We start from the raw sequence: 13,038 nt of genomic DNA on the forward strand, positions 1-13,038 counted from the left end.
AAACCCCAGATTTGTATGTGTGGGTAGGGGCAGCTGTTCTACTGGATTGCCCTCCTGCCACGCTCTCACAGATACCCCTGAAGCAGCGCTATTACTCCCCTGACTTAGATGTTCCCTCCAAAGCCAGATTTCCCGCCGGCTTTAGGACGCCCCAACTCTAAAGGGACCCTTCAGCGCACTGAGAGCAACGCCCGCACAGTCTGCCAGTGCGAAGTCATTTCCTGTGCTGGGCTGGGGTGCAGCTCTAAAGCACCTGCAGTCCGTGGGCAAGGCAGAGCTGGTCAGCCTCAGCAGAAGCTTCCCCTGGGCTGAGCTCCCTGGGCCCGAGTCACTCGGGGTCTCCGGGTACTGCTGAGGGATAGGGCAGTCCTTGGGGGAGGAGACCTGGGCTTTCCTACCCCGTGCTGCAGATGGGGGGTAGCACAGCCATGGGCCACTCTCACGGGGACCACGAGAGGACAAAGTTAGACTCTCAAAAGCCCAATTACTGAATATCATGAAACAAATCCCAGACCAATTTGTGGAACAAATTGTTTACCACAAACAACAGACTCAGCTAGAGGACGCTCTCAAGGGAACCTGTATTCCTGCTGAGCTGAGGCAGGCACGGGAGCGTCAGAGCAGAGGGCGCACTGCAGCAGAGAGGCCAGGGGAGCAACGGGGCTTTCTCCGCTAGGAGGGACTGCGTCAGCAGGGGGCAGCAAAGATCGCTCAACCCGAGAATGCCGGGCACGCCTGTGTCCTGGGGGAAGACCCAAGTCTAGAGACCGTCTGAGCCCTTGGTCCCCTCAGCAAAAGACCACGCTGGTAAGTAACAACCAAAGACACCCAGCACCAAGGTCATCGGACCCAAGCTCAACCCAACAGAGACATGGGAAGGCGAGAAACGCTCACTTGACTGAAACAACCCCGGCTTCACTGAAAACAAAATCCGCTGGTGGCATTAACTTGGATTGACTGGATTAGGTTTTTGTCATTGCAGGACCGTGGGCTCAAAAGTGAGGTTAAATTGAAGTATACAGATGATGAAGATCCATTTCTTAGGCCCCTGAAAAATGTGACTGAAACTTGTGCCAGACGAGTACAGTTCTTACAGTCCACACAGAGATCTCTAGAGAGGGTAGTCAGATTTAGCAAAGAAAAATACAGGACATCCAGTGAAATTTGAATTTCAGATAAGCAACTAATTAGGGTTTGATATGAATGTGCCTCGTGTAGTATATGGGATATACTTACACTGAATATTATTTTTAATTTGTCAGCAATTAAAATAATTTTAGCATAAGTATATCCCAGGTGTCATAATTCTATAAGATTACTTGCTAATTATCTGAAATTCAAATTTACCTGGGCACCCTCTATTTCTCTGACAACTCTGTCTCTAGACCCTCCTCTGCTGCAGCGAAGCCATACGGTTTCCTCACCCAGCTTCCACACCGCCCAAGGCCTACCTTGTCGTGAAGCCTCCTTACAAGTCCAACTATAGTCTTCAGTCCAGCGTTTCAGGATCAATCCCCAGAGTTCCTGAATAGAGGCCGCCTCCAAGTACTCACTCATACACTGGAACTCATTTCGGTAGATTCTACATTCTTTCAATTCATTGGCAAGGATCAGGAGTTTTAAAGGATTGCTGTTTGCATTATTCTTCAAGGCATATCTGCTCTGTTGGAAGGGGTCTTGGTTGAGAATGGAGAGATGCTGTCTAAAGACCTTGAGCTTCATTTCGTTATTGTCCATGCTAATGAGTTCCACAGTCCTCACATCTGGGCGGGCATACAGTGACTTGTAGGGCAGGCTGGAGGAGACAGTGCTCATGATAAATTTGCAATGAGGAGAAAGCGAGTGCGGCAGCCAGGAGAAATCTCTTGCCTGATGGAGATAACCAGAGAACCTTGGACACTTTAAAGACCTTCACGATTCCTTTGCCAATGGCTTTCAAATTTAAAGTAGGTGGAATACTGGGAAGAAGTCTAGGGTATGGGTTGGGATTACTTATTCATGGTAAACCACATGGTAAAACTCTTTTTAATGAAACCATATTTGACTGACCCACCTATCTGTTAAGAATCTGATCATGCAAATGTGGAGTCTTTTTAAAAAGAGGTTCATAAAGTCACAGACTTTTATAGAATGACCTATAATAATAATCAGAGAAAACGTAAGAGAGAACAGATAGAACCATTTGGTTGAAAAAGAAGACATTATCTTATGCTGAAGAATTGTCTCTTTATACAGCCATAATTAAATGTCTCATCTAATTCATTCCGCTAACAAGCAGCAAAGCTGGAATTCAAACCCACGGTCTGGTTCCTGAGTTCAATGGCTTTACTTTGGAACAAAATAAACATCTAGTAAAATGTTTTCTCGGGGTCAGTGCTGTGGTATAGTAGGCTAAGCCTCCACCTGTGGCACCGGCATCCCGTATGGGCACTGATTCAACTCCCAGCTGCTCCATTTCCAATCCAGTTGCCTACTAATGGCCTGGAGAAGCAGTGGACAATGGCCCAAGTACTTCGGTTCCTGTACCCACATGGGAGACCCAGAAGAAGCTCCTGGCTCCTAGCTTTGGATCGGCCCAGCTCCAACCATTGTGTACATCTGGGGAGTGAACCAGTGGATGGAAGACCTGTGTCTCTCCCTCTCTCTGTATCTCTGCCTTTCAAATAAATAAATAAATCTTTTTTTTTAAAAAAAAAGACCTTTTCTCAAGTTTTTTAAGTCATCTCCCACCTCTCTTCCTCTTTGTCTAGTAACAGCAACTATTACATTTTTTCTGCTTCTGCTGAGTCAGGCATTACGTTGAACATATCTTCAGGAATTGACTGTATTACCCATGTTTTTTATTGTCTGTATCTTAGAATATTTTGTCATCTCTTGGGGTCTTTCTTTTTTTTTTTTTTTTTTTTGATAGGCAGAGTGGACAGTGAGAGAGAGAGACAGAGAGAGAAAGGTCTTCCTTTGCCGTTGGTTCACCCTCCAATGGCCGCCGCTGCAGCCGGCGCACCGCGCTGCTCCGATGGCAGGAGCCAGGATCCAGGTGCTTTTTCCTGGTCTCCCATGGGGTGCAGGGCCCAAGCACCTGGGCCATCCTCCACTGCACTCCCTGGCCATAGCAGAGAGCTGGCCTGGAAGAGGGGCAACCGGGACAGAATCCGGCGCCCCGACCGGGACTAGAACCCGGTGTGCCGACGCCGCAAGGTGGAGGATTAGCCTATTGAGCCACGGCGCCGGCTCTCTCTCTTGGGGTCTTTCAAACCAATAGAGAAACTACCATTCTGAAAGCTAGCCAATTCTTGGGATTGGTGGACAGCTTGCCTGCAATATGTCCCAATCCAGCTTTTAAAATATATTTTAAAATTTATTTATTTATATTTGAAAGGCAGAGGAACAGAGACAATGAGGCAGGAAAAAAGCTCCCATACTCTGGTTCACTCCCTAATTGTCAGCAACAGCTGGGGCTGGGCCAGGCCAAAACCAGGAGCCCGGAACACAGTCTAAGTATCCAACGTGAGTTGCAGGGACCCAAGTACTTGAGCCATCACCTGCCGATTCCTAGGGTGCACATCAGCAGAAAGCTGGAATGGTGACCGGAGTCAGGTCTTGAACCCATGCTCCACTCTGAAAAGATGTGGGCATCCCATGGGCATCCCAAGTACTATAACAAATAGCCAACTCCCAATCCAGCTTCTTTTGTAACTTTCACATACCAACTCAGTATTTTTTTCTGCCCTAGATCAACCAAGAGCCAGGTATCAAACAACTCGTGGCAGCCCCTGGGCCCTAAAGCCACCAGTTTAAACTGAACAGTCCTGAAGTGTTTTTGTTTTTGTTTTTTTTCACAGGCAGAGTTAGTGAGAGAGAGAGAGACAGAAAGAAAGGTCTTCCTTTTTTCATTGGTTCACCCCCAAGTGGCCGCTACGGCCGGAGCTGTGCTGATCCGAAGCCAGGAGCCAGGTGCTTCCTCCTGGTCTCCCATGTGGGTGCAGGGCCCAAGCACTTGGGCCATCCTCCACTGCCTTCCCAGGCCACAGCAGAGAGCTGGACTGGAAGAGGAGCAAACGGGACAGAACCAGCGCCCCAACCGGGACTAGAACCTGGGGTATCGGTGCTGCAGGTGGAGGATTAGCCTAATGAGCCGCGGTGCTGGCCCAGTCCTGAAGTGTTTAATCTGCCCCTCTAGCCTTTCCCACGGAAACCCAAGCTCTATTGACTCTGGCCTAAGTTTCCCCTTTTGCCTTATGACCACTCTGATATTTCCTCTGGGGCCCTTCGTGTCCCCTTCTCTCAGGAAAAATAAGTGATACATTCTTCTTCCAGTGCCATCGCCTATGTCGTCACTCAGTCATCTCTCTGTAAATTAAATTTTGAGGGTAATTTTAATACAGTAGCTCACTCAATCCCTACAACAAGCATCTGGAAAGGCAGAAGAGGCAACTGAAGCGTCAAGGGGCTGAATATCCTATCTAGCTCATTCTGCTAGTAAGTGGGTGGGCTAGGATTCAAGCGTGGGGTCTGGCTCCAGAGCAGGCCCCTGACCACTGCATTTCATCCCTACTCAGTTCTCCCTCCTGCAGAGTTGTGCCCAGTACCTTCTTCCACGAAGCTGCCTGGAAGGCCAAATTCTTTCATTAGTGTCTCTCTTGGTGCTACAGGCCAATCCATAGCAGCAGTGGTAGCAAATGTAATTTTATACTTATCCAAGTTCTTGCTTTCATGAAAGTCTGTCATTCCTCAATAAAATGAAGGTTCTGTTTCTTTGCGGGGACCATGGATGTCTTTGCTTATGGTGCTTTGCCCATAGTAAGCAGTCAATAATTACTTACTGAATGTACAATGGATATCATGCGTTAAATTAAAAAGCAGGGAGTTGGCATTTAGCCTAGGGGTTAACATGCCCACATTCCATATTTGGCATGCCTGGGTTTGGTTCCAGGCTCCAGCTCCTGATCCCAGTTTCCTGACAATGCAGACCCTAGAAGGCAGTGGTGATGGCTCAGGTAAAGTTTCTGCTATCCATGTGGAGAGATCTGGATTTTGTTCCCAGATCCTGGCATTTGTTTTTGGTTCCAGTCATTGCAGGCATTTGGGGCATGAACCAGCTGATAGGTCACTCTGTCTGCTTCCCTTTCTCTGTCTCTCAAGTTAAAAGGAAAAAAAAGATTACAAAACGATATGGTGGGACAGGCACTGTGGCACAGCCTACAAAACCAGCATCCCACATGAGCTGTGGTTCAAGTCCCAGCTGCTCCACTTTCAATCCAGCTTGCTGATAATATGCCTGGAAAAGGGCCTGGGTTCCTACAACACATGTAGGGGGCCCAGACACAAATATGCATAGCATATATAAGTAGCCATAGGAGTATATGACACCCACAAAATGATTTAACAGAGATGAGTTCTATTTTCCTTCTTTAACCTTATTTTCTATAAGACCCATTTATTACTTACAGAATTTTAAAGAAACTACTTCCAAAAGATTGACTGGTACTAAGAAGCAGTAGAGGTTTAATGCATCTAGTATTATTTCAAACAGGAAAAAAGAGATTTAGAATATGCAAAGTCAGGGGGCCAGTGTTGTGGCATCATAGGCTAAGTCTCCTCCACCTGTGGCACAGGCATCCCATACAGGTGCCAGTTCATGTCCCAGCTGGTCCTCTTTCAATTCAGCTCCCTGTATATGTCCTGGGAAAGCAGTGGAAGCTGGCCCAAGTGCTTGGGCCCCTACACCCATGTGGGAGACCTGAAAGAAGCTCCTGGCTCCTAGCTCCTGGCTTCAGATCAGCCCAGCTCCAGCTGTTGTGGCCACCTGGGGAGTGAACCAGTGGATGGAAGACTTTTCTGTCTCCCTCTTTCTGTAACTCTATCTCTCAAAGAAGTAAATAAAATCTTTGGGGCCAGCGCTGTGGCATAGCAGGTAAAGCCGCTGCCTGCAGTGCCAGCATCCCATATGTGCACCGGTCCAAGTCCCAGATGCTCTACTTCTGATCTAGCTCTCTGCTATGGCTTTGCATCAACCCAGCTCCGGCTGTTGAGGCCAATTGGAGAGTGAACCAACGGATGGAAGACCTCCCTCTCACTCCCCCGTTCCCTCCGCCTCCCCCTCTCCCTCTTTCTCCTTCTGTAGAACTCTGACTTTCAAATAAATAAATATTTTTTAAAAATCTTAAAAAATGTTTATGTAAAATCAGTGATGAGACAGAACAAACTATAAAACATAAAGAACATAGAAGTCCAATAAATGACTGATCAAAGCATAAAATAGGGGGCATATCTGTTGCAAGGGTGAAGACCACAGTTTTTGGGACCAGACTGCTCATGTGTGAATTCTGAGTCCACTACTTAATTATCTTAGGACCTTAGACAAGCACCTTTGTCCTCAGTCCCCTCTGTAAATATGAAATATGATCAGTCTCTTCCTCATATATTGTGCATATTAAAATGTGTTAATATTTTTTAAAATTCCTACAACGGTACCCAGTCCATTGCAAACACTGTAATAAGTACTTGTGCAATAGGATAGAAAGCAGTAACTAAAAGTAACATTGGTTACACTCAGAAACATTGCTGCAATGACAATGAGTTATGCATATCTTCAATAATGGGGTCTCCTTTCTATAAAATAGCAATTAAATAAGGGTTCTTTTAAAAACATGTTACCTTCTGACCTGAAATCCCATAAATACCAATCAATTCTTCGATTCCATCTAGTACAAGTATACATGGCTTTAAACTGATGGAAGCAATGAATATTTCTACAAGAAGTGAAAAGACCAAGATATTCGATTCTTCATTAACAATATCCATTTCGAGCTGAGTACCTACAGCATAGAAATTTGCTCAAGTTAGGTGAAATTGTTTTCATCATTGCTAAAACATGTTAATAGGCTGGGGAGCAAAGGAGGTTGGGAAAAATGACTGCTAGCCTCAGCTATACCATTGACACATGTATGACACATATATGTGCACATGTGATTAGCATCCTCAAAAGCTTCAATCCCAAAAGGGTATCATTACCCAAAATGGTAATGATATTTACCACCAGATGTTGCCAATGCATTCTTAGGATTTTGTATGAAAAATATCTGTGAATGATCCAAAGCATTACTCTCAATCTCCAAAAAGCAAAAACAGACCCCGTTGGAAAGAAATGAAACATCAGGCTCAGGGGTCATGGCGTGTTTAGGGATCATGGCCACCACCCTTGGTTCTTCCAGCAAGGCATATATGCAGCATCTGCTACTCACTGCCTGGTATATTTGGTCCTAGCCCACATAAAGCCTAGCAAAACCAGAGCCAGTGCTATGGTACAGCAGGTTAAGCCATGGCCTGCAGTGCTGGCATCCTGCATGAGCGCCGGTTAGAATCCTGGCTGCTCCACTTCTGATCCAGCTCCCTGCAAATGTGCCTGGGAAAGCAGCAAAAGATGACCCAAATACATGGGCTCCTGCACCCACGTGGGAGACCCGGAGGAAGCTCCTGGCTCCTGGCTCTCCCTGGCCCAGCCCTTGCTGTTGCAGCCATTTGGGGAGTGAACCAGTGGATGGAAAATATTCTCTTTCTCTTTTTCTCTCTCTCTCCTTCCCCTTCCCCTGTAACTTTTGCTTTCAAAAAAAAAAAAAAAAAAAAAAAAAAAAAAAAAAAACTTAAAAAAAGTCTAGCAAAACCAATCCTAAGTCTACCCCCATTCCCCCTCCATACACACAGAATCCCAGGCATTACTAGGGAAAACTAAGCTATAAACCAGGAAACAGCCAAGGAGTTTGAAAGGACCAACTTTCAGACTATAATCAAGTGACTTAGTAGCAGAAAACTGTGACCAACTACTTAATATCCTGAAGATGTTTTACAACAAACAATTTCTGTCTTGCTTTTGTTTTTCTAAAGCAATGTTTTCCATAGAAATATAGGCATATCAGGGTCCAGAAAAATCAAGTCCCAGCTTTAATTAAGTATCTGAGATGCATTAAGAGTCTGTTAGAATTATTGAAGGCAATTGTTTTGGCCAGCGCCGTGGCTCACTAGGCTAATCCTCCGCCTTGCGGCGCCGGCACACCAGGTTCTAGTCCCAGTCGGGGCGCCGGATTCTGTCCTGGTTGCCCCTCTTCCAGGCCAGCTCTCTGCTGTGGCCAGAGAGTGCAGTGGAGGATGGCCCAGGTGCTTGGGCCCTGCACCCCATGGGAGACCAGGAGAAGCACCTGGCTCCTGCCATCAGATCAGCGCAATGCGCTGGCCGCGGCGGCCATTGGAGGGTGAACCAATGGCAAAAGGAAGACCTTTCTCTCTGTCTCTCTCTCTCTCACTGTCCACTCTGCCTGTCAAAAAAATAAAAATAAAATAATAAAATAAAAATAAAAGATGAAGGCAATTGTTTTGAACAAATATTTATTGATTGCCTACTATGTGAAAGTTCTGTGCTAGATGTTGAGAGGAGACAAAATGGTCTGAAATATAAGTCAAGGACTTTAGGGAGGCGGGAATGAGCTCTGTTCACAAATACCACCTTTCAAGGCAGCATGTGAGTGGAAACCCCTTGGAGCGATGCAGACATCACAAGGAAGAAAGTTCCTCACAGAAGACATCTGAGATGAGCCTTGAGAAATACACCATTACAGATGAGAAGGGTGTATCATCAAGAAATCGGGAAGGGAAGGGAAGGGAAGGGGAGGGGAAGGGAAGGGGAGGGAAAGAAGACAAAAAAATTAATCTTGATACTGCTGCTTCTGTTTTGTTTTTTGTTTTTTTGTTTTTGTTTTTGTTTTGACAGGCAGAGTGGACAGTGAGAGAGAGAGAGACAGAGAAAAAGGTCTTCCTTTTGCCGTTGGTTCACCCTCCAATGGCCGCCGCAGCCAGCATGCTGCAGCCGGTGCACCGCACTTATCCGAAGGCAGGAACCAGGTGCTTCTCCTGGTCTCCCATGCGGGTGCAGGGCCCAAGCACTTGGGCCATCCTCCACTGCACTCCCTGGCCACAGCAGAGAGCTGGCCTGGAAGAGGGGCAACCAGGACAGAATCCAGCGCCCCAACCGGGACTAGAACCCGGTGTGCCGGCGCCGTAAGGCGGATTAGCCTATTGAGTCACGGTGCCGGCTGCAGCTTCTGAGTTTTTTTTTTAAATATTTAAAACCATGGACACTGTTGAGACTTCAAGACTTGAAACACAGAATTCTAGAGCTGGAGGGGTTCCTGGAAATCATCTAGTCTAGACCAAATCCCTCACTCTGTAGATGAGGAAACGGAGGCCTACACACTGAGGCCCTGAACCCACAGGTCCTTAGGAGCTGTCACGATACTTCTCACAGTTTGTTTCAAGCTATACGTAGTTGCCCTTTCTCGGCCTATATGGTTCACTCCCACTTGGGGGGAGCCCACAGAGATGTGGATTCACAAAGCAGGCACAGAGGTTAAGAGACAAAGCGGATATGACTGAACCTCAGGAGGTACACGCTGGCTGGCTGATGGTAAAGCATCACACCACTACTGACAGTCCCAGAGTGAATCCTAGGCAATAAATAGACAAGCATCTCGAGGATGATGCTCACTGATTTCTATCTTTTAAAAATTGTATTTAGTTATTTATTTTAGTGATTTACATTTTACTTGAAAGGCAGAGAGATACAGAAAGAGAGAGAGAACTTCCAACTACTGATTAAATTTTGGGAGTAAGGCTGTAGATGGAAGACATCTCTCACTCATTCACTCTTTCAAATAAATAAATCTTAATGAAACACACACAAACTGGCACTGATATAGATGCAGGTGTCCCAACCGCTGTACCACCCACTCACCCCTAGATTTATATTTTTGTATACAAAGGAAAGCACTCGTGTGTGTTCAGTGCTTTAAAATCACATTTTGAGTTACTATAATTTTTTTCTCAAAATGATATTGAAGATAAAGTCAGCATGACTAGCAGTGGAAAATTATCCTAAACATGCCCCTCTATTCTGGCTGCAGCAACCTGTCTCTACTAAACGACAATGGCCCATGGGTTATTTAAGTGGTCACATCTCAAGTGTTTAAACATGCACTTAATGATCTAGCTACTGACTAACCCTGTTACTTTTTAGAAATGTTGCATCTCGGCCGGCGCCGCGGCTCACTAGGCTAATCCTCTGCATGTGGCGCCGCCGGCTCACCGGGTTCTAGTCCCAGTCGGGGCACCAGATTCTGTCCCAGTTGCTCCTCTTCCAGGCCGCTCTCTGCTATGGCCCAGGAGTGCAGTGGAGGATGGCCCAAGTGCTTGGGCCCTGCACCCCATGGGAGACCAGGATAAGTACCTGGCTCCTGGCTTCGGATCAGCGCAATGTGCCAGCCGCAGCACGCTGGCCGTGGCAGCCATTGGAGGGTGAACCAATGGCAAAAGGAAGACCTTTCTCTCTGTCTCTCTCTCACTGTCCACTCTACCTGTCAAAAAATAAATAAATAAAATTTAAAAAAAATAAATGTTGCATCTCATCATTCAACACTGATTGAGAACCTTCTGTCCTGTGCCAGGAACTGGGTCCGACAATGGTTCATAAACTAGGCATGACCATGGGGCTCACAGGACTCACATGATGACAGGATCATCACTAAGTCACCTGGAGCACTCAGGAGCACAGTTTCAGTTTCTGGAGGGAGACGTAATGGGACCAGGACTATACTGGCCTCCTGCCCATTCAAAGCTGGGGGGAGTAAGAGAGAGACCCCATCAGCCCCTCTTACAGAGGGGTGACCTTTGGGTGGGGCCTTAAGGGGGAGAAGGATTTCATTGACCTGAGCAAAGGGACAGGTGTTTCAAGAGAAGGGGACTGGGGCCTGTGCAGTGGCACAGTGGGTTAACGCCCTGGCCTGAAGTGCAGGCATCCCATATGGGCACCAGTTCTAGTCCCAGCTGCTCCTCTTCCAATCCAGCTCTCTGCTTTGGCCTGCAAAAGCAGTAGAAGATGGCCCAAGTCCTTGGACCCCTGCACCCGTGTGGGAGACCTGGAAGAAGCTCCTGGCTCCTGGCTTTGGATTGGCTCAGCTCCAGCCGTTGCGGCCATCTGGGGAGTGAACCAGCGGATGGAAGACCTCTCTCTCTCTCTCTCTGCCTCTCCTCTCTCTGTGTAACTCTGACTTTCAGATAAATAAATAAATCTTAAAAAGAAAATAAAAGAGAAGGGGATTGAAGGGACATAGACAGGGATGTCTGGAAGACACTGGTTTGCTCCAAGGTTACCATACAGTGTAGCAAAAGGCAAAGAAATGAGGCTGAGAAGTCACATGACCCATGCACAAACTCCACCAAGGATTTCTGCCCACCACCAACCTGCACAGACTCTCCTGACACCTGATGCTGGGAGCAGAGCCTGAGGGAAATCAGTCAGGAGTGAAACTTTGCTCTGTTGGCCCAAAGATGCAAGATAAGGCAGACATGAGGAAGAGGCACCTTGTTTGACTCCCTGATGTTGGTCCTGCGATTCTGAGCCTCAACCAGGCATCTCATCTGCAGGATAATGGCACAGATGTGTCTTTGGGTGTAGTAAAGGAGATGCTGATAAGCCCTTTAGCACAGTGGTGCCTGGTACTCAGCAAGTCGCCACAAGAACGCTTTGTTATCCAGGGCTGCCAGCAGGTTCCATGCAGTACCATGCAGGAAACATGTCAATAAGAAAGCTAGCAACTCTGACCTTCTGCAGGACCTGCCACAGCTGCCCACAAGGTGTGGGGGCTGGGAGAGCTGGCCACAGGCAGTTCTTGTTCCTAAGATCCCATTATCCTGTGCCAAGCAAGGGTGGAGGATAGAGGAGCAGAAATGTGAGCCTCACCCAAGAGTTGTGGTCTGGGACAGGAAGGGCCCCCTGTTCACAGCCCACGACGGAGCTGTAGGCAGAGACAGCTGAGACAGCTGCCAGCAAATGCTCTCTGCAAAGCAGCTGACTCTGCTCCAGGCCCCTGGCTCTCAGGCTCGCTGTGTTCTGGGCAGCAGCTCCGTTCCTCCGCCCACACCCACCTGACCCTGGTGAAACCCAGCCCTAGAGCCCAGGCAGCAGCTGTGGACGCCCCATGCTCACAAATCTTCCTTCCCTTCTTCTTCCTAACAAGAGTGGTTTCTCCAAGCAGCCTGCCACTCCTGCTTCCTTCTCCAGTTCTGCCAGGAATAACACAGCAACAATAATAAACAGCAACAACAATGACAGCAATTGTGTGATACTGTTTGAAGTTTTTTTACATGACTGTATTTTAAGACTCAGCCTCGCAAGGGAGGTGCTGTTACCCCATCTTCATTTTACAGATGAAAAATTGGAGCCCACCCTGCCACCCACATGGGAGACCTGGATGGAGTTCCAGGCTCCTGACTTTGGCCTGGCCCAGCCCAGCCCCAACTGTTGCAGCTATCTGGGGAGCGAACCAGCAGATGGAAGGTCTCTTTCTGTCTCTCCATCTCTCTGTGTCCCTCTGCCTTTAAAATAAATAAATAAATCTTTTAAAAAAATACTACAAGATTAAAAAAAGGGGGGGAGGGGGCCAAAGAGCTTAAGTAAACTGTCTAAGATCACACCGTTAGTGAAGAGCCAGAGTTATAGTCCAAGTTCAGAACCGCAGCCCTTCTCCTTGGCCCCCACATTAACAAGGAGGGGTACTCTTCCTAGAAGGGATCAAGTACTCACAGTCTGTTCCCAAATTCATGCTACTATCGGCAGCCTGAAGATCTGTGTGTGGGAACCTGCTCTGTGGATAGCAGGTAAAGTCGCTGTCTGCAAAACTAGTTTGAGTCCCAGCTGCTTCACTTCTGATCCAGCTCTCTGCTAATGTGCCTGGGAAAGCAGCAGAAGATGGCCCAAGTGCTTGGGCCCCTGCAACCACGTGGAAGACCCAGAGGAAGCTCCTGGCTTTAGACCGGCCCAACTCCAGTCATTGCAGCCATTTGAGGACTGAACCAGCAGATGGAAGATCTCTCTCTGCCTCTCTCTGTAACTCTGACTTTCAAATAAATGAATCTTTAAAAAAAAAAAAAATCTGTGTATTTGGGGTGGACGTTCACCCTGGCAGTTAATAGCCTGGTTGAAACACCCAT

General features: G+C 47.3%; 1 protein-coding gene across 1 annotated transcript in view; it reads right to left on the bottom strand.

Moving 5' to 3' along the window:
• LOC100355689 (putative tetratricopeptide repeat protein 41) overlaps positions 1-13,038 on the bottom strand; it is a 91,849-nt gene that overhangs the window by 54,252 nt on the left and 24,559 nt on the right. The window contains 2 exon segments of the mRNA XM_017342068.3: positions 1,452-1,869; positions 6,658-6,818. Of these exon segments, the coding sequence (XP_017197557.2) occupies positions 1,452-1,869; positions 6,658-6,818 (579 nt within the window).

This window comes from Oryctolagus cuniculus, chromosome 11, assembly GCF_964237555.1.
Source record: "Oryctolagus cuniculus chromosome 11, mOryCun1.1, whole genome shotgun sequence".
NCBI lineage: Eukaryota > Metazoa > Chordata > Mammalia > Lagomorpha > Leporidae > Oryctolagus > Oryctolagus cuniculus.